At 36.9% G+C, this 21113-nt stretch overlaps 5 protein-coding genes across 12 annotated transcripts; 2 read left to right on the top strand and 3 right to left on the bottom strand.

Annotated features, from left to right (window-relative positions):
• Positions 1-87: 87 nt before the first annotated feature.
• On the bottom strand, positions 88-5006 carry LOC122405973 (T-complex protein 11-like protein 1). Of its 4 annotated transcripts, none has more exons than XM_043411089.1 (8): positions 4844-5006; positions 3986-4059; positions 2864-2980; positions 2284-2569; positions 1659-2177; positions 1219-1403; positions 887-1053; positions 88-795 (listed from the first exon to the last, which is right to left on the bottom strand). In XM_043411089.1, exons 3-8 carry the CDS (start codon positions 2968-2970, stop codon positions 563-565), a joined length of 1497 nt encoding a protein of 498 aa, XP_043267024.1. In that variant the 5' UTR covers positions 2971-2980; positions 3986-4059; positions 4844-5006; the 3' UTR covers positions 88-562. The 4 variants fall into 4 exon arrangements, with proteins under 4 accessions (XP_043267024.1, XP_043267021.1, XP_043267023.1 ...); XM_043411086.1 differs by lacking the exons at positions 3986-4059; positions 4844-5006 and adding exons at positions 3290-3409; positions 3696-3952; XM_043411088.1 differs by lacking the exon at positions 3986-4059.
• Positions 5007-5042: 36 nt separating this feature from the next.
• On the top strand, positions 5043-6514 carry LOC122405978 (uncharacterized). 2 transcript variants are annotated; one of them, XM_043411098.1, is made up of 4 exons: positions 5043-5456; positions 5552-5588; positions 5699-5925; positions 6325-6514. In XM_043411098.1, the coding sequence occupies exons 2-4, from the start codon at positions 5552-5554 to the stop codon at positions 6382-6384; spliced, it is 324 nt and encodes a 107-aa protein (XP_043267033.1). In that variant the 5' UTR covers positions 5043-5456; the 3' UTR covers positions 6385-6514. The 2 variants fall into 2 exon arrangements, with proteins under 2 accessions (XP_043267033.1, XP_043267032.1); XM_043411097.1 differs by having other exon boundaries at positions 5043-5588.
• Positions 6515-6647: 133 nt separating this feature from the next.
• On the top strand, positions 6648-11561 carry AIF (Apoptosis inducing factor). The gene is made up of 12 exons (XM_043411085.1): positions 6648-7206; positions 7525-7850; positions 8005-8053; positions 8141-8298; positions 8377-8507; positions 8830-9005; positions 9109-9300; positions 9439-9635; positions 9832-10084; positions 10296-10480; positions 10567-10833; positions 11061-11561. Exons 1-12 carry the CDS (start codon positions 7116-7118, stop codon positions 11130-11132), a joined length of 2097 nt encoding a protein of 698 aa, XP_043267020.1. The 5' UTR covers positions 6648-7115; the 3' UTR covers positions 11133-11561.
• On the bottom strand, positions 11468-16883 carry LOC122405968 (protein broad-minded-like). Its single transcript, XM_043411078.1, has 8 exons — positions 15055-16883; positions 14338-14675; positions 14064-14260; positions 13639-13986; positions 12925-13241; positions 12358-12535; positions 12052-12267; positions 11468-11806 (listed from the first exon to the last, which is right to left on the bottom strand). Exons 1-8 carry the CDS (start codon positions 16743-16745, stop codon positions 11684-11686), a joined length of 3408 nt encoding a protein of 1135 aa, XP_043267013.1. The 5' UTR covers positions 16746-16883; the 3' UTR covers positions 11468-11683.
• Positions 16781-21112, bottom strand: LOC122405970 (TBC domain-containing protein kinase-like protein). Of its 4 annotated transcripts, none has more exons than XR_006259856.1 (13): positions 20796-21112; positions 20396-20608; positions 20025-20274; positions 19726-19954; positions 19374-19648; positions 19153-19299; positions 18953-19073; positions 18676-18837; positions 17844-18560; positions 17603-17730; positions 17357-17519; positions 16983-17199; positions 16781-16893 (listed from the first exon to the last, which is right to left on the bottom strand). XR_006259856.1 is itself a non-coding variant. In XM_043411084.1 (13 exons), exons 2-13 carry the CDS (start codon positions 20598-20600, stop codon positions 17089-17091), a joined length of 2436 nt encoding a protein of 811 aa, XP_043267019.1. In that variant the 5' UTR covers positions 20601-20608; positions 20796-21112; the 3' UTR covers positions 16935-17088. The 4 variants fall into 4 exon arrangements, 3 of the variants coding, with proteins under 3 accessions (XP_043267019.1, XP_043267017.1, XP_043267018.1); XM_043411084.1 differs by lacking the exon at positions 16781-16893 and having other exon boundaries at positions 16935-17199; positions 17844-18103; positions 18176-18560; XM_043411082.1 differs by lacking the exon at positions 16781-16893 and having other exon boundaries at positions 16935-17199.
• Between the last annotated feature and the right edge of the window lies 1 nt (position 21113).

Raw genomic sequence — 21113 nt, forward strand, 5'->3', positions numbered from 1 at the left:
ATTAAAAATTGTTGCATCATATTTGTATTTATATACTTTGTAATCAAATGAGGATCAAATTAAAAAAATGTATATTCGACACGTTGATTCCAGCGGGGGCCGAATTTTGTTTAGGCTCATTTATTACAAATTTTTGTATGATATTTATATACTACATAATTGAATGGGGAAAAAAATTCGAAAATGTACATTCGACACGCTCATAATTCATTCAATTTTGAGGTATACAAAATCTTCGGAGAGCAAAGCATTTGAAAATATTACGTTTCTTTTTCTTAGTACAGGACGAGGGCACCGTGCACTCTTTTTTCTGTCTGTAGTGATTCGTTTTACGTATTGATGAATACAAAATTGATTTATCGGTTAATCGGTCAATTTGCATCGACGAGTTGATGCAAAAGAGGAAAAAAGAAATGCTGCTGGATATTGGATTTCCGAGCATGATAATTAGTCCGTCGACGGTACGTGTGTCAAACAAGACAAATGCGTGTCTGGATAAGTGTTTGCACCGTAATTAAAATTTTACATCACACGTAACGATGTTTATTCAATCTGTGAGATTTCACATCTCCATTGTATTAACATCGCCCACCTCGTTCTGTTTCGCTACTTCATCCGCCACAATCTGCTGGTAATACTCGCCGAAAACGCTTCTGTTGTGAGCTACCAGAATCAAAAATCTCGCTGCAATAGAGGCCAGCTCTTCCTGCAGGGAAGACAAACCCGGGGGTATTTGTTGATGGACCGCAGACTGTGAGAGTATGATTTTTTGCAAGAATTCTCTTATTCTCAAAGCTGATGAGAAATAAAAAGACAAATTTGAAGCTCGTGACTTGTACACGAATATTTAAATAATTTTCTCAAATCCATTGATTTTCATACTCACTAACGAGGTGACGAATTTTGTGATCTTCGTTAACGAGATCTTGTATCTGTCCAGTCAAAATTCCTTCGACAGCTGGTGTCATTTGAGGAGCGCCGATCTCCTTAAGCGTCGCATTTACGTCTTTTTTCACTTGCAATACAATGTTCGGCATTACTTTTTCCAAATCTCTGAAAAATTACGTTGCAGTCAGCAGAGGCAACATGTTTTTGGGACCACATACATATTTATAAGCACAATTAAATGTGTAGAGTCAATAACGATAATATCTGAACAAAAATTGACGGTCAACATTCCACAATATTGATTAAAAGGATTGCGTTTTAAAATCGTACTTATTTGAATGAACGGGTTCCAAGAGGACGACCAGATGTTCTTTGAGGTTCTTCTTGAAACTGGAAACACCTTGAATCGGTGCACCAATGGTATTGTTTACTAGCAACAATATTGAACCCATTATGTTCAAACTACTAGTTTTGTCTCTGAGGTCGAGAAGTCTGCCCTGATCGAGCATCAAAGTCTGTGGACAATGGGTACACAAAGACTCAGAATTAATTTCTTTTCAAAAAAGTTGTTACACCAAAATAAGAACTAGGAGGTTGTCCATTATATCAACCTTAGTATTGCTCTTTTGAATTAATCAATTTTTATGGATATAAAACAAATTTGAGCGAAAAAATATAAACAAACTTGACAATTGGACCGAGATATTGTTTGTGTTCGACATAAATTTCAGATTAATGGTTTTAGAATAAAATAAATGCTTGGAACATACTTCAGCATCCGGACTAGAATCCCACTCGAGTAAATCCAAATAAGCTTCGGCTAATAAATTGTGAGTGACTTGTTTGATGCCGTTAGCATCTTGCAATGCAGCAACATGTTTTTCCTCGTCAAAGTGTTTGAGGAGCCATCGTCTGGTGTACTGTAGACCATCTGCTTGAACTTTTAAAAACTCTGCGAATTTGGTCTTTTCGTATTCTATACTGGATGCTACGATGTTGGGCCTCATCATCGTAATAGTGAAATTTGCCAAGTCTAATCTCATCAATTGTAATACTTCCATTATTCCTTTGAACGTTTCTATCACATCAGTGCATTCACCAAGTTCTTTTATTCTGTCGTCTCTTACTGGGGCACAAATTTTACTCATTATCGAGAGTACGTATGAGGAATAATGATGAAAATCTAAAATTCCTTTTTCAGCTTGCTGCTTGATAAGATCGACGTCCAATATTTCCTTGATGTTATCACGTATTTTTGTGTGATGTGGCATTACTAATTCGCTTAAACACTGAAATTATAAATTTCTAAAATCAGCTGTTTAACAAAAAACCATTTCCTTGCTTTCGTTCGCGTCAACTATGAGAATGATTAATATCCAACTATTCATTGATTACCTCTTTAATTTCTGTCAATAAGACCAAAGCTTGCGTGTAATTTGGTGGATCCTCGGCCAATTGGGAAGCAAGAACGTCCCAAAAGGCTTTGTGAACTATTTCTTTTACACGCTTTTGTAAGCTGTCGCCTTCTTCCTCAACCAATTTTTGCAACTGAAAATTCTTGTCAACTGCTATTTCGTGCGCTAATGCCATGTTTTTCATTCCATTTGCTGCATGCAAAATTTCTTCCAATGATACGAATTTTGGGGGTGACGCAGCTGTCATAAAATTCGATGCCCATTGTCTGTAAAAGTTTTAATCGCGTAAAGGTCTTTTTCCCATTGTATGAACTGAATTTAATAGTGTTCCCAATACTTTTCGAGTTTCAGAGAATCATCCTTGACTGAGAAACATATGTAAAAGTTTTTGTCATTAAATGTAAAACACTGTTTAAGGAAAAAAAAACCTGAAGTGAGTGCAACAAAACGACAAAAGATTACAGCCTAAAATAATTTCTGAGTGTTGAATATTTTTGAATGAGTTACTATGAGTTTTTATGAACAATCTTTTTCTTTTTACCTAACCACAAATGACTCACCTTCTAGAATCAGAATTTTCGGAATTTTGATTGGAATTGGAAGACTCGTATTTGGCCGATACCCCAGCATCTTCATTAGTAGATTTTTCCTCTTTGTCATTATCCATTTTTTGACTTCTACAAGTGCACAACAAATAATTGTTGAAATAGAAAAATATTGAAAGAAAAACAAAACGTAAGAACAATAGAATTTGAAATGGTCACTCAACATAGAACGCTGGCTTTGTTGTAAAACTCAAAAATTTAAAAAACAGAAAAAATAATAGTGAAATTGGGATAATTAAACTACAGTGATTAAGCCAATTTTAAATATTCATGTATTCTCATGGGATACGTTTATGTAGCTTTCCATATAATAATACCATAAAACATTAGCAAGCCACTCAGTGGGTGAAATATTAGTAGGAGATGGAGAACACGACTGACCCGTTTGATAAAGAAGGTATGAAACTTAATAGTGCAGGACGCGAAGAAAATTTCCGCTTCAAGAGAAGGCAACAAACAGAAATTGCCCATGCTATTCCTGCACCGATTAAAACTTTCTTCCTAACAATCATAAATAAATACTTTTTAAACTTCACATTATAATCACAAACAATCGTTTTCTATGAAATAAAAAACGACTATTATCTGACTGAGATTCAACTTGTTGAAGTAAAAAAAAACTAAAGTTTGTAGTTTTTGTCTTATGAAATATATAAAATTTGTCTTGTATTGAACTATTATTAATTTGAGCATGAATGATTTGTTTCCATAGAAGAAATGATGAATGAAAAACAATTAAACAATATAAGTCAGAAATTACAGATTTTGCTATTAAATTTTTTCATACCTGTCTGCCATGTTTTAATATGTGAATTAAAAATTAATTGGCAAAAATTTAAAAAAACTGGACGATCAGAGCACAATCCAGACTGACAAAACTACTGGCACTTCCTCTGCACTGATACACTAGGCTGCTTTTGCAATAAAATAGGTCAATCTGTATCTATAAAAAGAACACCCACTATGTTGCTGGCTTGCACCAGGGAAAACAAGACTACCTGCTATGTAAGTTGTTTCTACCTAACTGGCCCATGTAAGTGTTGCCTTATTGTTTTTGTCTTTTTTTTTATCACCCACCTGTTCCTGAGTCATTGGTCATGAACCCTCTCCACCGCTTTCTCAATGCCAATTACCTGAGCCTCTTTGTGTACCTTATAAGTTGAAATAACACGAGAGGGAAATTGGTAGGAACGAAAAATTTGGAGTATCAAAAATATATAGTTCACTTTTCACATTGAAAAAAATATCTGTATCTAGTCATCCGGAAATCGTACGAATAAGGTTATGATATTCGTCCGAAAATATGTTAAAACGTCATATTATTCTAAACACTATTACCGAAACAGCTACGAATCCGGAAGACAAATAACATATCTACATTTATTCGTCCGGATGTAATCGGATGAAATTGTCAACTGTGGCGGAAAATATTCATAGAAAATGTTAATTATTACGGGAAATAATATGCGTAAATAATTAAAAATTCTCAGCAATATATAATCTGGATGAATAGCCTAGTTATTAAATATGGTACCGAGACGACTAAACATTACGCAAAATTAAAAATGAACTTTTCCGCTCTCAAATATGTGTATTGTCATTTTTCGCGTACGTTATTTTCGTCAATTTTTGAGGCGCACAAATCAATATGACAAGGAAACAATACATTGCAAAATGGTTGTTTTTAAATAGTGCAAAGTTATGAATTTAAAATACACAAAAAAGGTTGGTTCTCGATTGACATCATGCAATTAAATCAGAAAGATGCATCATTCTACCCGCGCGTAGTGACAGATCGACGCGCAATTTCACGTGTTTGTTTTTATGTCCCAAACGATTCGTGACAATACTTGTCGTATATACATATATATTTTGAAAACAGTCGTAGTAAAAACATAACTTAAAAGCGCGTATATAAAAAATGGCTTGTAGTACCTGTTGTCAGCTGTTGCTGGAAATTTTATCGATATATAGGAGAATAATTTTGTAACTCGTGATCACATGGATTCTAGAAACTACAAATTTAGAACGCAATCATCTTGACTTGGCAGTCAGTGAACTGGCGCTTGTAGCTTTTGTGTTTGCGTTGTGTTCGTTGTGTTTTTCTTTTTTCTCGTTTTTTTCGATACCTCCAGCACCATCTACTGGAGAATCCGTGAGCTTATTCCCGGATATTTAAAACAACTTCCGAATCCATTTTTCAACCATAAGTGATTTTGAAGAAATATTTTATTGTTTTTATTCACACTATAATTTTTTTTAACAGACTCTTGTAATCATATGGTTACCATTGTACTAATACAAGCAACCGGATTCAAGGATTGAAATTTATATTTGGGTTTCCGGAAAAAGTTTACTATAATTGCAAATTTACTGCGAGACGTGAAGAGCGCGCGGTGACTCACGCCATCTCCTTGAGTGCAATTTTTTTCAGAGGCGAAGAAGGTCGGAGCGAAGGCGAGACTGCCGGTTTATTTTTTTTCCTTATGATTGCTTTTTCTTTTGTTAAACAGAGAAAAAGCGTAAAAAATCTTCTTACTTACTCGATGTATAAAAGTTTTCTGTATATATAGTCGCGGTACGGTTTTTTTCTCAAATCTCAACTAACCTTCAAATTACTTTTTTTGTGCTTGGCTGTTCAAGATGCTGCGCAATATTTTTAGAAGCAAATATCGGTTAGGTACAAATAATCGATTATTAAATCATTTGAGTGTTCGGGAATCTAATCGTATATTTCATATATATTAATCTATAAATAAATAAATATACACATAAATTGATGTATTACAGTCCGTTTTTCTCGAGATTTGAGATTAATAAGTCACTCGAGTACAGCACAGGAACATTGTGATTCAATTTGTCCTCCGCCCCCTGTATGTCCACCTAAAGTTCGTTGTTTAATGGATCTTTATCCAGTTCCATGCGGACCTTGGAAAGAGCAATACGATGCGGATAATGCAATTTTCAATCGTCAATTGATAGCTGCGTTTGGGACTTTAATTATTACGATATTCGCGGTACGTTTTGCAAATGACATGTTAGCATTTGAAATCTTCGTGGTCAGACCGCAAACCTCTCGAATATTCTTTAATTTAAGGTAGTTTTCTTTCTCTATGTTCATTTCTCGGGACCAGCATTTAGAAATCTCGTATTTTTTGCGAAATTTTTATTCAGGGATGAATAATATTGCTATAAAAAAAATCTCAGAGAGTTGTTCGAATTTTTGCCGAAAATATCCTCAATTAATTCACAGTTTTTTTGCAACATATATTTATTTTTTTAAACAATACTGCAATGGTCCATATGATTATGGTTACGAGACAACTACCTTGCAAAAAACGTCAATTATTCGCCGTATTCTTTTCAACTCGAAGACTCCATAACTTCTGCTACTTCATTACCAATTACTTTCCCAGGTGAATCGCGTTGGTATGGTCAAAGGATATCCGGAAATCAGGCTGTTTCAACGTGTCTAAACATCGAGTGCTTATTCGCAATAATTCGAATGTCTAATATATTGAGCATATAGTAATGTATAAAAAGCATCAATTCATTGATGATGTTATATTTACTTTCAATACAACTATAATTTGGCTTATCAATAAATCCTCACATAGCCATAATTTTTCTTATACCTTTTATCTTTTATATCGTTACGATGATTTGAAATGTATGGAAAATTTCTTTTTTTTTCGTTTCATTATATCGAATCGGTTATTAGCAAATGCATTGCTAGCGATGTGAAGTTTGCCGAACTCAGGATAACCTGAAAAAATTTTGTCACACTCCGAACTTTGGATCCTTGTCAGTGAAAAAAAAAGAAAATTACAACACAGTGGAAAAAAATTATCGTGTTTATTGAAAATGAAAGTATGTATAAAATTGTACAGAGCCTAAACAAGGAGAGATCGGGTAATGGAGTTGTCCGCGGTTCGATCAGTCCAATTTACGATTATTGATTTCGATAAATTTCGCAATACCAGCCTTCGTAATTTTGTGTTGTTACGGTGGTCTCGGTCCTCATTCTCGTCGTCCCGGCGCAGTGGACAGTTTAGAGAAAGAGGTAAGAGAGAGTGAGCGAGAAAGGGAAAATAAAGCGCCGGCCCCACGCGACCAACCACCATATTGCATAAGGTTTTTCCGAGCGACTCGACTTATCATCTTTTCGTTCAGTGAATTATATATTTGGAAATAAACATAAAAAACCATGTTGAGCTGTGGCAAAGTGATTGGACAATTGTCGAAAATAACGAGACACGCGCATCAAAATTCGATAAATCAAACTTCAAAAAGTGTTGGTAAGTTTTTATTATTCCGGTCTTACAGAATTTTCATTAACCTTTGCTACAATGCTTCCTGACTTCTCATTCTCTCTCATTTGACTCAATTTCTGGGGATCGATTTCTAAACGTCAAAGGCGTGACAGGATCATTATCATTATTTTATATAAATTCATTTTTCAATAAAATTTTTCTGTGGATATTTTATAACGAAACATCATTTTTTCATTTATTATCTCAAGCCTGGACCATAACCTCACAATTTATACCTAACCTCAAATTGCTGTTGGAAAACAATTTTGAATTGATCATTCATTTTATATTGAACTATTATAGCTATTAGTGGTCTAAACCATTTGAGATACACAACTGACTCCCAGAGTAAAAAACCCCTTAAACCCGCTGGCACAACTCTCAAAGCTGAGGAATGCATTCCAAAGGCAAATCCTAATGTTGCGAAGCAGACCACTCCAGCTGCTCCGGTAGCACCTATTCCACCAGGATGCCCTGTAACAGCAGACGGTACTCGACCTCCCCATTGCGAAGATATTTGTGGCCCTATACCACCACGACGACCGGGTGATAAAGGACCGAATTGGTTATTACAGTATTGGAAACAATTATTGGCTGCTTTAATCATTACTGGAACAGGGTTTTATGTGGTAATTATCTGTTCAATACCTAAGCTTCCCCCTTAAACTATTTCATTCGATATTTTGAATTTTCAATGTTTGCTGAAGAACTAATAAAAGAGATAACATACGTGAATTTTTGCTGTTTTTCACATTTAATTATTGACTATTGACAAATTTATAGTTGGATCGTTCACAAGGGAAGGAATCGACAACCACAACAAAATCCAAAAGTAAGAATATCGGTTCCATGAGATATTATAAAAATTTGTGTCCATCAAATGTGTCAAAGGGCTTCACTCAACAGCACTAATTTTCAGAGAAGAAAGAAAAGGAAAAGGGGAGGAAACGAGAAAAAATAAAATCGCCTGCCACCTCAAGCTCTATACCATCCGAAGTTCCTTATCTACTCATAGGTGGTGGGACAGCAGCATTTTCGGCATTCCGATCAATCAAATCACGTGATCCTAAAGCTAAGGTATTGTCTCTTTATCATAGAAAAATTTCTTTCATGAATGACAAATCGATAATTATTTTTTAAATTATTGATCTTCAGGTACTTGTCATAACGGAAGAATCGACTCTTCCATATATGCGACCACCTCTTTCCAAAGAACTTTGGTACAGTAAAGACAGAGTGGCAGCCGCGTTACTCAATTTTAGACAATGGAATGGAACTCAGAGAAGGTTAAATTTTCTTTACAGCATTTGAAGTGAAATTTCTTTGAGAATAATTTAAAGAATGAGAGTATTCTATTTTTAACGCCCACTGAGGAGAAATCAATTATAGGCGCGCAAACGTATACAAAAAACTGTTTATAAACGCTAGAAAGGGTATCAAGCCATTTTTTTAAATCATCGGAAAATCTTGTAGTTATATCTGAAAGAAGCAATTGATGTAAAAAGTTTTTTGTATTCTAGTACAGAAGTGAAAAAAAATGTGGAACTCTTTCTTGGTTGAAATTAATTTCCCCGATCAGTGCATTTTCAATGAAAACGTTTTTTTCAGTTTATTTTATGAGCCACCGGAATTTTATGCAAAAGTCGAGCATCTTGCCGAGTCGGATAAAGGTGGGGTGGCCATTGCATCTGGTTGGAAAGTCACAAAAATAGATCCGTATAAAAAAATAGCTGTTCTCGAGGATGGTTATGAAATAAAGTACGACAAGTGTCTCGTAGCTACGGGTGAGTCTTTAATTCCGTGAAAATTCAATTTTTCATAATGGATGTTGATTCTCAATTCAAAACTCAATGTTCCAATTCAATCTAAATATTTGTCGTTTATTAGGAGCTTTACCAAAGAATCTCCCAGTTTTTGAGGCTGCCGATGATGTAGCAGCAAGCAAAATCATTGCTTTCCGGACGAAAGAAGATTTCCTGGACTTGGAAGAGAACGTCAATAAATCCGATGTTCAAAACATTGTTATTATCGGGGGTGGATTCTTAGGATCAGAACTGGCGTGTTCACTGGCACGCAATCGTAAGTGTGCCATTGACGAATGTCTTACACCTTTTGTTCAGTCTGAAATTCAGTGGAATTCCAAACATTTCGTCGAATAAAATCATTCGCATAGATATTGTCCAAAGAAACGTGTCGTTTATCCCTTTACTGTTGCAGTTGAGGGAACGACGAAACGGGTTTATCAAGTATACAAGGAGAAGTATATCATGGCACAAGTCTTGCCAGAATATCTTAGTGAATGGACAACTCATCGAGTCTCAATGGAAGGTGTCATTTGCACTCCAAATACTGAAGTTAAGGATTATGAGATTAAAAACGGACAGCTCAATCTTATTCTAACAAACAATAAAACTGTAAGTTTAAAATGATCTTACTACGTAATAAAAAATGAAAATTAACGGTCCAAAATGAAGATTAGCATGTTTCCTTGAAAACTCATCATTGTATTAAACGAAAATTATAATTATAATTTTCGATCTTAGTCAAACACTACAAAACTCCATTTTGAGATCAAAAGCCCTTAAATTTGGTTCATTCTTTTCTGAAAAGCTTCCAGCCGATCAGATAATTGTGGCTGTGGGAGTCGAAGCGAATACGGAACTGGCTGATTCTTCGGATTTGGAAGTTGATCCTGTGACAGGTGGTTATCTCGTAAATGCAGAACTCGAAGCACGCAGCCATCTGTGGATTGCCGGTGATGCGGCTTCTTTCTACGACGTTAGACTCGGTAGAAGAAGAATCGAGCACCATGATCACGCGGTGATTTCCGGAAGACTGGCCGGTGAAAATATGACGGGCGCGGGTAAATGCATCATTATTTGAATCTATCTGATTCATGCTCATGAAAAAGTAATCAGAGTAGCTCCAGAGTCCAAATTTTTCCAAAGTATCAATAACTTTAGACCCCAACTACGTGATCTTTCCAAAAGAGTTAAGGTTATTTTCTACCCACTTGTATCTGATCTGATTGATCAAAGAGAAATAAACAATTTTAACCAATTTATTTTGCAAAGGCAAGCCATATCTTCATCAATCCATGTTCTGGTCGGACTTGGGACCGGAAGTCGGTTACGAAGCGATAGGAATCGTCGACTCAACACTGCCGACTGTTGGAGTATTCGCTAAAGCGACAGAAAACGACACACCTTTGGCGGCTGTATCAGCATCGAACGAAGTAATGAGATCGGCCAGTGAAGAAGTAATAAAATGAAGAAACTCTTTGTTCCGTGTGAAACAATAATTTAACATAATTTAAAATACATTGAAACTTGACAATATTTTCAGAAATCGCACGAAGAGCATAGAGCTAATGAGAAAAACGAGTCGCAAAAGCAGGAAATCCCCAATTCCGGAAACCTCGAAGTCAACAAGGGTCAAACTTCCGAAGACAAACCAATCACGGAGGTTACGACCGAACAGTGTCCCGAGAAAATTGAGGAGATTAAAAAACTCGACGACTACGGGAAAGGCGTTATTTTTTACCTCAAAAATGATGTCGTCGTTGGAATCGTTTTATGGAACATATTTAATAGAATGTCGATAGCCCGACAGGTGAGTTTCTTTCTAATCCATCGATATTCCTGTCAAATTCGAGAATAACTCGGAAGAAAAATTGAGGAAAAAATCACTATCGTGATTACCAAGTATGAAACGCTTTCAAATTTCGAAATTTGAAAAAAGAAATTCATTTTGCAAATATTCATACAAATAATAATGCGAAATGAATAATAAACAAAATTGAAACGTCAATGATCAAAGTGATGATTATCTTATTACAGGTCCTAGCGAGGGGGACGAAATACGATGACCTCAACGAAATAGCAAAATTATTTACAATTCACGATGATTGATCATCCGAGTGGTGACACTCCGTGGAGTGTGTCTGAGTTAATTCCGACAAAGCTACCCACTCGCTCAGTCACTGTTCTGTACATATTTGAATCATTTCTACGGTCAATTCCTGTACGCGAAGCGTCACGTGAGCATAGAAAACTGAAGTATAAAATGAGAGAAAAAAGCACGTCTAATGCTAATAATTCTTTCAACGCAACATGAAGCGTCTTGAGAGATTAATGGCGCGTTAGTTATCAGAAACCGTAACTCAAAATGAATTGGCATGAGTTAAAAAATTACGCGCATCCAAAAGGTCACGCGTAGTCTCACTCGAACCGTACAAACAAACGAAACAAGTTAATGTGCATTTATCACGCCTGTTAAGGTCCACACGTTTACATTGTTGAAACAAAAAGAATATTAAATGAAACGATATTACTGAGAAACAGTTTCAAAAGCAAGAAAACTCCATTTTTTTTAAATCATTGTTTACCTCTTTAGAGTTTCGAGCTTGTAAGAAAATTATACATAACATTCGCTTCTTGTCTTTGTAATTTTATTACTAATGTTACTGTTCTTCCGTCGAAATCAATTTTCGTTGCGTCATCGACGGCAGAACTCTGTTCCCGTAGCGCTTACCAATCCGGTCGATAAACGACATTTGGTAGTGACAGCGGTAATCTCCGAGGTACTATAAAACAACAAAATTCATCGTTATTCATTTTTTCACTCGAAAGTCATTGAAAATCGAATTCGAGATAATCTGTTTTTAAAACCAATTTTTTTTCATACTTTTACACAAAAAGGTCGTGAAACTTTGTTTCAAATAAAATTCATATGAGGAATCACCGGAAGACAAAAGGCTAAATTTGATTTTATACATTAGCATTTACGAACGTGACAATTCGATCGAAAAATTCGGATTCTGCAACTTACCATGTGGTCCGGCCACATTTTTTTATTCGTAATGTCTTCCATCAACCGATTCTGACAGTGATGAAGCAACGAAACGCAATAATAGACGACGTAGTCGGCTGAGTGTAAAATACTTATTGCGATAAAGTCAACGATTTCGTTCCATGGTAAAACACCCCAAAAACATTGAGACATGAGTCTGTTGCATATCATCCACCAATGAACGCCGCAGTGATTCTGAAAAATTCATTTTTTATATTTAAAGTGATATATTTTGAGAAAAAAAAACTTAATTCAGAAGTGAAAAATATAAATTTCCATCGTTACTTTCAAAGCAAAATTGACTGTTGATATTTCTTCATCGATCACATCTTCGAGATGTTGGCCTAACAAACATTGTGTTGCCATTTCCTCTCTGTTATTATGATCGATGGTTAATCCGAATATTGGCCACATGAACATCGCTGATGGAAATCGAATAATCAGCTCAACGAACTTTTTGCATCTGCGTGAAAAATCTCAATCAATTGCGTTCGGGTTTCTTGTCTCGTGAATAATACAAAAAAAATCTTTCAATTTCGTTTGGATTTGTTGAGTTTTTGGAGAGTCATTGATGATAAAATGAAGCTGGATCAAGCAAGCATTAATGCTCGCTGATATGACGACCAAGTTTTCAACCTGAGACTCTCAAGCCTGTGATGAATTTGGGTTAGCTCGAGTCAGACTGTTTTTTACGGTAAAATTTCGCTGTTTTAGTAAATATTTCTCATGCTTCGCAGCTGAAAAATAATCACTAAAATTCGCAGTATTTCTTACTGCAGCAGATTTGATTCGCGGCCTTCTGAGGCTTCCAAAACGTAAATACAAATTATATATTTTTAAAAAAGTACACACGTGTCCATTTTCCCTTCACAAATGATGTAAATCGTTGCCAAAAACCAATCGAAACCTGCGAAACTCTTTGGTGGCACATAATTTATGAACCGATGAGCTGCCTGAAAAAATATCTTAATATCATCTTTCCCCTGCTCATTTTCGAATGGACAGTTTTCCTCGGCGTAACGATGAACCAGATTGAAACATAAGTTCTCTTCCTCCAACCAGTCTCGATTTTCAACGTTATTTTCACTTTCCCATACAAAATTATCAACCCATTCGGCTGTTGGAATAGCTTTCTCCATCTGATCCAATAGTTCTATGAGAACCGAATTCTGCAAAGACAAATATCATTTCACATCGTTTTAGCCCTTTATTTACGTTTCCTCGTACTACTGACCTATAACCGTTATTTTTTTGTATCATTCATTTCAGGATGCTATTAAATTCAATGGAATTTTGATATTGCTGTGTTATCATTTTACTACAACGAAAAAATCCTGAAATCCGATCAAATGATTTTTCGAGACAGTAAAATATTCCTTTAGAGATTGCGTTCAATCAGCATTTTTTTTAGACCAGCTAAAAGGATTGGAACATGAAAAATAAGTGAGTAATCGTTTTTATCACCCTTTCGACCCACTAAATCTGCCTCACGAGGCAAAAAGTCGAGCTGAAACTTTTTTTTTTTTTTTTTTTTATCACGATTATTAATGGAAATTTTTAACTTACTTTCATAGGATCCGGAGAGTTCCTGTAAGCCTTTCTCACCTCCAACACCCAACCGCTGTCTTTGAGGCCAGGCTTACTGTTTTCCAACAATTCGCTCAAGTCCGAGGAAGAATTAGTCCTCGTCAAATTTGGAGGTATTCGGGATTCGTTGGGAGGCGGAAATTCCGAGTACAACGTGCACTCTTCAATGTCAGTGATCGATCTGTCAAGCTTGTGTCGGATGTAGTACGAATTCGTGAGAATTTGATGGCGTAACAGACTGCAAGCGTCTGTAATATGGACGACTCTTGTTTGACCATCTTCTTCGAATTCATGAATCGATAGCTTTTGCAACTTGAGCAAATTAGTCTGTCGAATAAAGAATAAAAAAATGAAATTTTCATTCAAAATTGAGAAACAAATCAAATGAAAACTCGAAATCTCACTTCAAATTTGAAAGCGTTCATCAAATAAATGTAAATATCCAAATTCCAGAGGAACGATTTGATTGTTAAGAGTCCCAGATAGTGGTACTGGGAATCGACTTGGATCGAGTGATTTATCAAATCCCGCAGTCTTCGAGGATAATTGTACTCGTCGCTACAATCGTCGTAACCCGAATCCGCCATAAATGCAATGAAACCTAATGAATTGTGCATCTCGATAATTAATTCGTTAATAACGATGAATTAGAATAAGAAATAAATTTCAGTTACACACATCGGGTGCTCAAAGACAAAGCGGAGAGAACGTGGAGGAACTTTTCAAGATCCCAATTGTCCCAAGGATCGTGGAAGTTGAGAGGATCTTCCAAAACCATTGACACTTCCTCGAGAGTTGTCGATAACGATTGGGGAGCAAGATCGTTTATTATTTTACTACCAAGATCAAAATAAGCTGCGGATGATACGAAACTGAGAATTTCACTGGAACTCCATGGAGCTCTGAGCGGCGCTATTGAACCACGAATCAATTCCTCGAAAACCAATGACTCCTGGACCAGAGTTCGAAGTCCGAGTGGACTTGCTACTATTTTGAGTAGCATGCTCTTTGCTGCGCTAGAATTATCACAACAGAATAATTATGCGAATGATTTTATCATATTAGATATCAAAAATCCAAAAACGTTTTCATATATCTTTAAAACAAAATGTTTCCAGACATTTATCTCCCTTTTTTCTTTGATTTTCAAAAAACTAAAGAAATCAGTCAAAATCCATAAATATTTTACACATTTTCTATCCACAGTTCCACAGAATCATTTTTTGAACAATATCTTTACATTTTCCTAATCACTATGTACCAATTTTGGTGCATCTTTGAGATGACTGAAAGATTTGATCTGTTCTCGAAAAAAATATTTGAAATTGTGATTTTGTAGCTTAACCTTGTTTCCGAAACAGACGAATAGAGGAAGAAAAACAGAGAGGAATTTACCTGTCGAGATACTGAGTCGTGCTCTCGTGGCCCACAGCATACTTGTCCATTTTACTGTAAAGATAAGCAACTGCAGGAAAAAAATGTAATCTAAGTGTATTTTCTAGGATTCCATGAAGTTCGTGAACTCCGAAGGCACATCCGACGAAACGGAAGAGTTCGACAACGTGATTGATGTTCATAACGGAGAAAGGCTGTCTGAGGAGTTTGGAGATGTGTTCGAAAGCTGCGACGATGGGGTAGCACGGCTCGGGTTCGTGAGGATCAGCGGATTTTTTGCGATGATCACCAGTGAGAAAAGTGACGCCTTCTTTGCTCTGGAGCATATGATTTAGCGTGTCAAGAGTATGAGGCCAAATTTTACCTTCGGAGTTGCTCGAGCTTTTCGTCAGTGGGCTGAGAGCAACTTCATAAACTTTTCCATCCGATAACAAGTTTGATTTGTCGAGCATGTAACGAAGAGCTACGCGTGACGAGTTGTAAACGGCATTTGCAGTCGCGGAGGAGGCAAGAATATTGAGTGAAGAAACTAGTGCTATGGAAAAATTGTTGATCGAGGGAGAAGACTCGAATGGACTTTCCGTGAGCAGAGTACGGCCTGCGGAGTAACTGGTCAATTGAGCGAGAAAATTAAGGCCGTGAAGATACGTTGCAGTTTCGACAGTCTCGCCGGATATGAAAACTTCGGGCGGTTCGTCGGTGATGATAAAAGTGAGTGCTTCAGGTGATTTCTCCAATCCTCTGCTCACGATAACCAAAATATTTTCGACCAAACTCGGTGATTTTCCGAGGACTGTTGCGAACGTTTTCCTCGTTGCCAAACCGTGTATCCACTTTTTACTCCAACCCGCCTGGGGCTCGAGTATCGACAAAATATTAAGAGTATGGAGTATTTTCGGTGACACAGAATTTCCAAGAGTGTGAGAACTCAGAAAAACGATGAATTGTTCTATCATTTCTTCGATTGTTCTGTCGACGGTTCTTACGCTTTTCACCATTTCCTCCTGATGATGTAAGATCAGTCTCATCAAACGACACAATTTCTCGTGCAAAAATATTTTGAAGTTTATACCGGTGTTCAGGGTCGGTAGCGTATCGTTGATCTTTTTCGTGTGGTACTGAGCGTTGAACGCGCTCAAAAGGTTCGTATAAACGTCGTGAGCACGCGAAGATTCCAAAAGTTTCGCGTGGACCTGCAAACTCGCCTCGAAAACGGGACGATTTTCATCAGCTATTCCATCTGCCAAGGCTTTCAATAGAATATCCCAAGATTCGCTGTTGCCCAAGTTACTTGATTCGCTCTCGAGCAGCCTTTCATAGCCAGCGAGTCTCACGTGGACTGGATTGTCGTAACTTATTTTTTCGATCACGTAGGCATACTCGTCGTCAGGACTTTTAAAAGGGCTCCAATCGTCTCCGGACACATCGCTGCCAAATGACAATGATACAGCTTGACGAGAATCAAGAAGTTTTGAAATTCTACCAGAGGACAAATAACCCTTTCGTTCTTCTTCAAATGCATTTTTCATCGACTCGATCCAATCTTCCATCTCGTCCGAGTGCATTATTCCTTCTGCAACCGCATAAGTGCTTTCCTCGTTCTCTAGCTCGCTCCGCACTCGTTCCTCGAATTTTTCTCTCAAACATTTTTTAATCCACTTTCGAACTGACGGTGACAAACTCTTCTCCATCGTCGAAGTCAGGGACGACGACTCGCGACACGAACACACGCTCCACGCGAGAATGAACGATCGACAATGTTTTCGAATTGGTTACCCTGGCAACGAGATTATTCGACCCATGCGCGTTTATCGCACTGTTGGCCAATCTATGGCTTTGCTGTACAGGGAACAAAATACTATGAAAATAGATTCAAACGATTCATAGCTTCGTATTTTTTTATGTAAAAAAAAATTTGTATAAATTACAAATCTAATCTGATTTTTGTCGTAGATTATACACTGAAGTGTCCGGTCTCGAAAATCCGAAAAACAACTATCGGTACTCAAAGTAGTCATTTTTTGTTTGTTTATGTTAACGGCTCGAATTGACGAGGATATTTGGCGATTTGGACCGTAAAGCATATATCCCTCCTTGTAGAGAGCACACACCCATTATGTTGCACTTTATGAGGAAATCTGCAAACTATTAAACTGTGATTAGATCGCATTCCCCGTTCCAATTTCATACAAATTTCATGCCCATTAATTCATTCGATGAAAATTTTAGCACAATGTGGCTCAATTCTATGAAATAATGAATTTATGTATTGATTCTTTCGATAATAAATATTCAAACTTACAAGAGCATTGTTCTGATCGTGAGGCCCTATGATCACGACTAAACGATCTTTTTGCTCGGCAAGGGGTTTGGCTTGTGGACCAAGAGTATCAATGTGAGTATGAGAAAGTTGCACGCTTGAAAACGGAATGTTTATACTGCCTCGAACAGCCCCTCTTTCAAACCTGCAAAGAAAAACACATAATTTAATTATTGTGATAATTGCCATGTTATAAGTTTTTTAGTCATTAATCAATGAGATACTGACTGCATTTTATTTCGTATATCAACTACTATTATTTTATCCTGAGTAATATCGGTGAGGTTCAAAAAGTCTTCGATGCTTATTCTTGGCATTCTTTCGGTCTCTGGCTCCGGTTCGCTCCAATTTTTTGCCTGCGGACGATTACAATTATCCATTGAAAACATCGTTAGGTTTTTGGACTGATTTTTAGTTAATTTATTTTAAAATTGATTTAATTTTCATTTATTTTGGCTTGAGAACGTACCTTCGATTGATCAAACTGATGTCTTCTGTATGTAATACTCGCGGGGGTTCTCTCGTACATTGTAGTTGAGTCTTTGACGCACAATTCAATATCGATTTCCGGTAGATCCGAAAACAGTAAAATGCACTCGTTGAATCCCGAAGTGAGTAAAGAATCTCGAAGCTGTCTAAGAATCGCGAGCCCGACCATGAGGGGAAACGACGAGTCACCCAGCAAAAGTTTGTCCCAGAGATGAAGAATTTTGTGAAGCGGAAAAACATCTGTAAGAGAAAATTCATTAATTGTATGAAAATACAATGAAGAATGGGAAAAATTGGTGAAAAATAACTTACGCGAAAACATAGTTAGGAACCATGGTATGGCAAATAATTCAGGAACAAAACTGATAGATCTCAGGTGATTCGCCAATTGTGGATCGTGAAAAGCTATTATTTGGGAGAATTTTCCCAAATATTCTTGTATCACTGCCGAGTTATCCTTGAGAAAAAATTTGTGGAGATACTTCGGTATAAAGGCAGAGAGACAAGCGAAAGCGCGGGCTTCGTTGTTAAAATTTAAATATAGAAATGGAGCGGTCAAGGAATCCAGCCCTTGCCAATAAACGTAATGAGGGTTGTCGCGAACCCAAGCTTTTAATAATCTCTGCAATCTCTCGTGACCAGCACCAGAAGACAAGAGCTCGCTGTATTGATGACAACGTGGAATATCGACCTCTATCTACATGAAATAAATCATTGAACGTTGCATTAAACCAGTTCATCCGATGGAAGAAGTTTTTTCAAAGAGTAACTAAAATTTTTCTTACGACGAAGTGAAAACGTTCATTGCGTACCTGACGATCCGTGTGGGTGGGAGTTTCCTTGTCGATCATATCGTATCGCTTTTGTATATCGCCACTAACTCCAAGAAGGGCTGCCCAAACGGGGCCTCGAACAGGTGGTGGTATATCTTTGTGAGCTTCGCGAATTATCGCTTTTCTTGTTATCGGATAAACCTGAAATAATCGTAAAACTCCATTTCAGAATCGTTAATGAATTCTTTCAAAAAAAGCATTTCTTTACAAACACGTGGAGTTCACTTTAAATTTTTTTTTTCAAAAATAAACTGACCTGAAGCAATCGATCGTAAATGACAATTCTGTAAAATTGGTATTCTGTATCTCTCTCGCGTATGATGAGTGGCAACTGAGATGCGACGTCCGTCAAATCGTCCTGAGCTTTGATGTGCATTCTACAAAAGGTCAAATAAGTTTGCGCTGTATCCCTAAAACATGGGGATATAGAATGAAAAAAATCTTCAGACGACTTACTGACTGGTTAAGCGCGGACAATTAGCTATGTAAGGAATGTGAGACAACCGTTGTCGCAATGTGTCCAAAGGAACTTTGACTACTCTTAAATCGAGCAGGCCTGCAGTGTCTCTTCTTCCAAACATTTGACCCAATAGAATCACCAAACTGAAAAAGAACGAGTGATCAGCTCTCAATTGCACTCAAAATTTTCAATCAATTAGATGAGAAATGTCACTGACTTTGGAATTGATAGAATCGGGGGCCTCGATCGTATGAGGCCTTGTTTTTTCAGTTCTATCGTCATGTCTCCTCCGGCTAATTGCCACAGATAATACAACTCATCCATTCTTCTGATTGTCACATTTTTGTACACATTAACAGATTTCTCTTTGATGTCGTTCTCCGCTAGATCTTTGAACAGCGGTAGCTGCAACAATTCCTCACAAGTTTTTCGCGCAGATGGTCGAATTGCGAGACAAGCGTCCACAAAGTCTTTAATTTCCTGTGGCAGTTTCTGACAACGAAATATAACAAAATGTTGAAGTGTTTCTTAACGTTTTGGTACAGTCATGTGGAGAACAATAATCAAACCTTGTATTGGTCATAGCGGTCGTTTTCTTGAGCTAATCGTTCAAACACACTTGTCTCAGAATGCAAAAGGCTTAAGACTTTTCGCAGGCATTGAGACAATTTGATGCCATGCCAGATACGCTTTTCCAAGAAACATTCAGCCATTATCATTCCCAGGGACCACGAATCAACCTTCCTGCCACTTATTCCTGAGCCAAGAAAAACTTCAGGTGCTGTATATTTTGGATATCTGTAATAAAAAATTTTGTCATACAGTTTTGCTCTTAACTATAATGAAAAAGACAATGTGAACAACTAACCCAATGGGAAATGAAATATTCCTCCCGCTGTCAGTCATGAAGTATAACCCATAATTATACAACTGAACTTTTCCATTTTGGCTTATCAGTATATTGTCAGGACTCAAATGTCTATGAACAAGACCCAGTTCATGGATGTGTTCTAGTCCCAATAAACACTGATAAGATATTCTAATAATCTCATTGGTTGGCAAAGAATCTCTACCGGACAATGGTATGCCACTGTACTCTGCAACTACCACTGTTCGTTCTAGAAATGGAAAAGCAATTTTAGAGAAAGTGCAACAACAAAAATAGCAATGGGCAATAATTATTTCGATTCTGGTTGATGAAACAATATAAGAAATTTGCACCTATGGGACTAGACATACCATGTTTGCTTCTGATGATATCCAGGTAAGTAGAAAGATTCGGATGATTTATGGTTTTGAGGTATTGAGATTTTCCATATATCGTAATGGAATTTGGGGTCAAGGGTAGACCATTGCTACCACAAAGTTCGGACGGATGGCTCTGGGCAAAAAACGTCATGCCACCCAGGCAACGCTCTTCGGTATCCAAGATTGCAGGACACATTTTGTGAACTGATTATCGTCATTGGATAACAAAAATTTCATTTATGATCAGTTATTATTATAACAATATAGATGTGAGAAAAATTAGAACTGTTGCAAAAACAATTGGCCGCGAATCGTATCCCAACGTTTTTATAACATCGAAGTTATTCTAAAATACATTGCGAAAAAACAATTAACCTCAAAATTCGCTCACCGCTGCTGGAAAATTCGGCCAAAGAGAATCGTCACCTCTGATTTTTATTAGTTCGAAAAAAAACGTTAAATTATTCATCAGAATTGTAGTATCACCATTGTAGTAGATGTTTGATAAAGCTTTTACATTTTATAAGGTTTCATTCTACTCATAATACAGCGACGCCCCCCTGATTTTTTACGATCTTTTTTCTTTTTACTCCATTCGAAATTTCGAAAGACAGCTGATAGCTGTCAAAAGTTTACAAGTTCTGCTATCAAGTCGCGGGCGCCACCAAACGCCGACAGCGCGCTTTGAATGGCGAATACGTGAACTAAA

The sequence above is a fragment of the Venturia canescens genome, chromosome 2 (genome assembly GCF_019457755.1).
Source record: "Venturia canescens isolate UGA chromosome 2, ASM1945775v1, whole genome shotgun sequence".
Taxonomy (NCBI): Eukaryota; Metazoa; Arthropoda; class Insecta; order Hymenoptera; family Ichneumonidae; genus Venturia; species Venturia canescens.

What these genes read in the sequence shown, in the direction of transcription:
- LOC122405973 (XM_043411086.1), bottom strand. An exon ending in GAACCCGTTCATTCAAATAA is followed by an intron (nt 1,054 to 1,218) that starts GTACGATTTTAA and finishes GTAATTTTTCAG; the next exon opens with AGATTTGGAAAAAGTAATGC. An exon ending in CAAAATTCGTCACCTCGTTA is followed by an intron (nt 796 to 886) that starts GTGAGTATGAAA and finishes ATTTCTCATCAG; the next exon opens with CTTTGAGAATAAGAGAATTC.
- LOC122405978 (XM_043411097.1), top strand. Translation starts at nt 5,552, where the DNA reads ATGCTGCGCAATATTTTTAGAAGCAAATATCGGTTAG. An exon ending in TAGAAGCAAATATCGGTTAG is followed by an intron (nt 5,589 to 5,698) that starts GTACAAATAATC and finishes GATGTATTACAG; the next exon opens with TCCGTTTTTCTCGAGATTTG. An exon ending in TAATTATTACGATATTCGCG is followed by an intron (nt 5,926 to 6,324) that starts GTACGTTTTGCA and finishes TTACTTTCCCAG; the next exon opens with GTGAATCGCGTTGGTATGGT.
- AIF (XM_043411085.1), top strand. Translation starts at nt 7,116, where the DNA reads ATGTTGAGCTGTGGCAAAGTGATTGGACAATTGTCGAAAATAACGAGA. An exon ending in TCAAACTTCAAAAAGTGTTG is followed by an intron (nt 7,207 to 7,524) that starts GTAAGTTTTTAT and finishes GAACTATTATAG; the next exon opens with CTATTAGTGGTCTAAACCAT. An exon ending in TGAAAATATGACGGGCGCGG is followed by an intron (nt 10,085 to 10,295) that starts GTAAATGCATCA and finishes TATTTTGCAAAG; the next exon opens with GCAAGCCATATCTTCATCAA.
- LOC122405968 (XM_043411078.1), bottom strand. Translation starts at nt 16,745, where the DNA reads ATGGAGAAGAGTTTGTCACCGTCAGTTCGAAAGTGGATTAAAAAATGT. An exon ending in ACGACTCAGTATCTCGACAG is followed by an intron (nt 14,676 to 15,054) that starts GTAAATTCCTCT and finishes TGATAATTCTAG; the next exon opens with CGCAGCAAAGAGCATGCTAC. An exon ending in CAGTCAATTTTGCTTTGAAA is followed by an intron (nt 12,268 to 12,357) that starts GTAACGATGGAA and finishes TGAATTTTTCAG; the next exon opens with AATCACTGCGGCGTTCATTG.
- LOC122405970 (XM_043411082.1), bottom strand. Translation starts at nt 20,600, where the DNA reads ATGTGTCCTGCAATCTTGGATACCGAAGAGCGTTGCCTGGGTGGCATG. An exon ending in TGTCCGCGCTTAACCAGTCA is followed by an intron (nt 19,074 to 19,152) that starts GTAAGTCGTCTG and finishes GACCTTTTGTAG; the next exon opens with AATGCACATCAAAGCTCAGG. An exon ending in ACGATCAGAACAATGCTCTT is followed by an intron (nt 17,200 to 17,356) that starts GTAAGTTTGAAT and finishes ACAGTTTAATAG; the next exon opens with TTTGCAGATTTCCTCATAAA.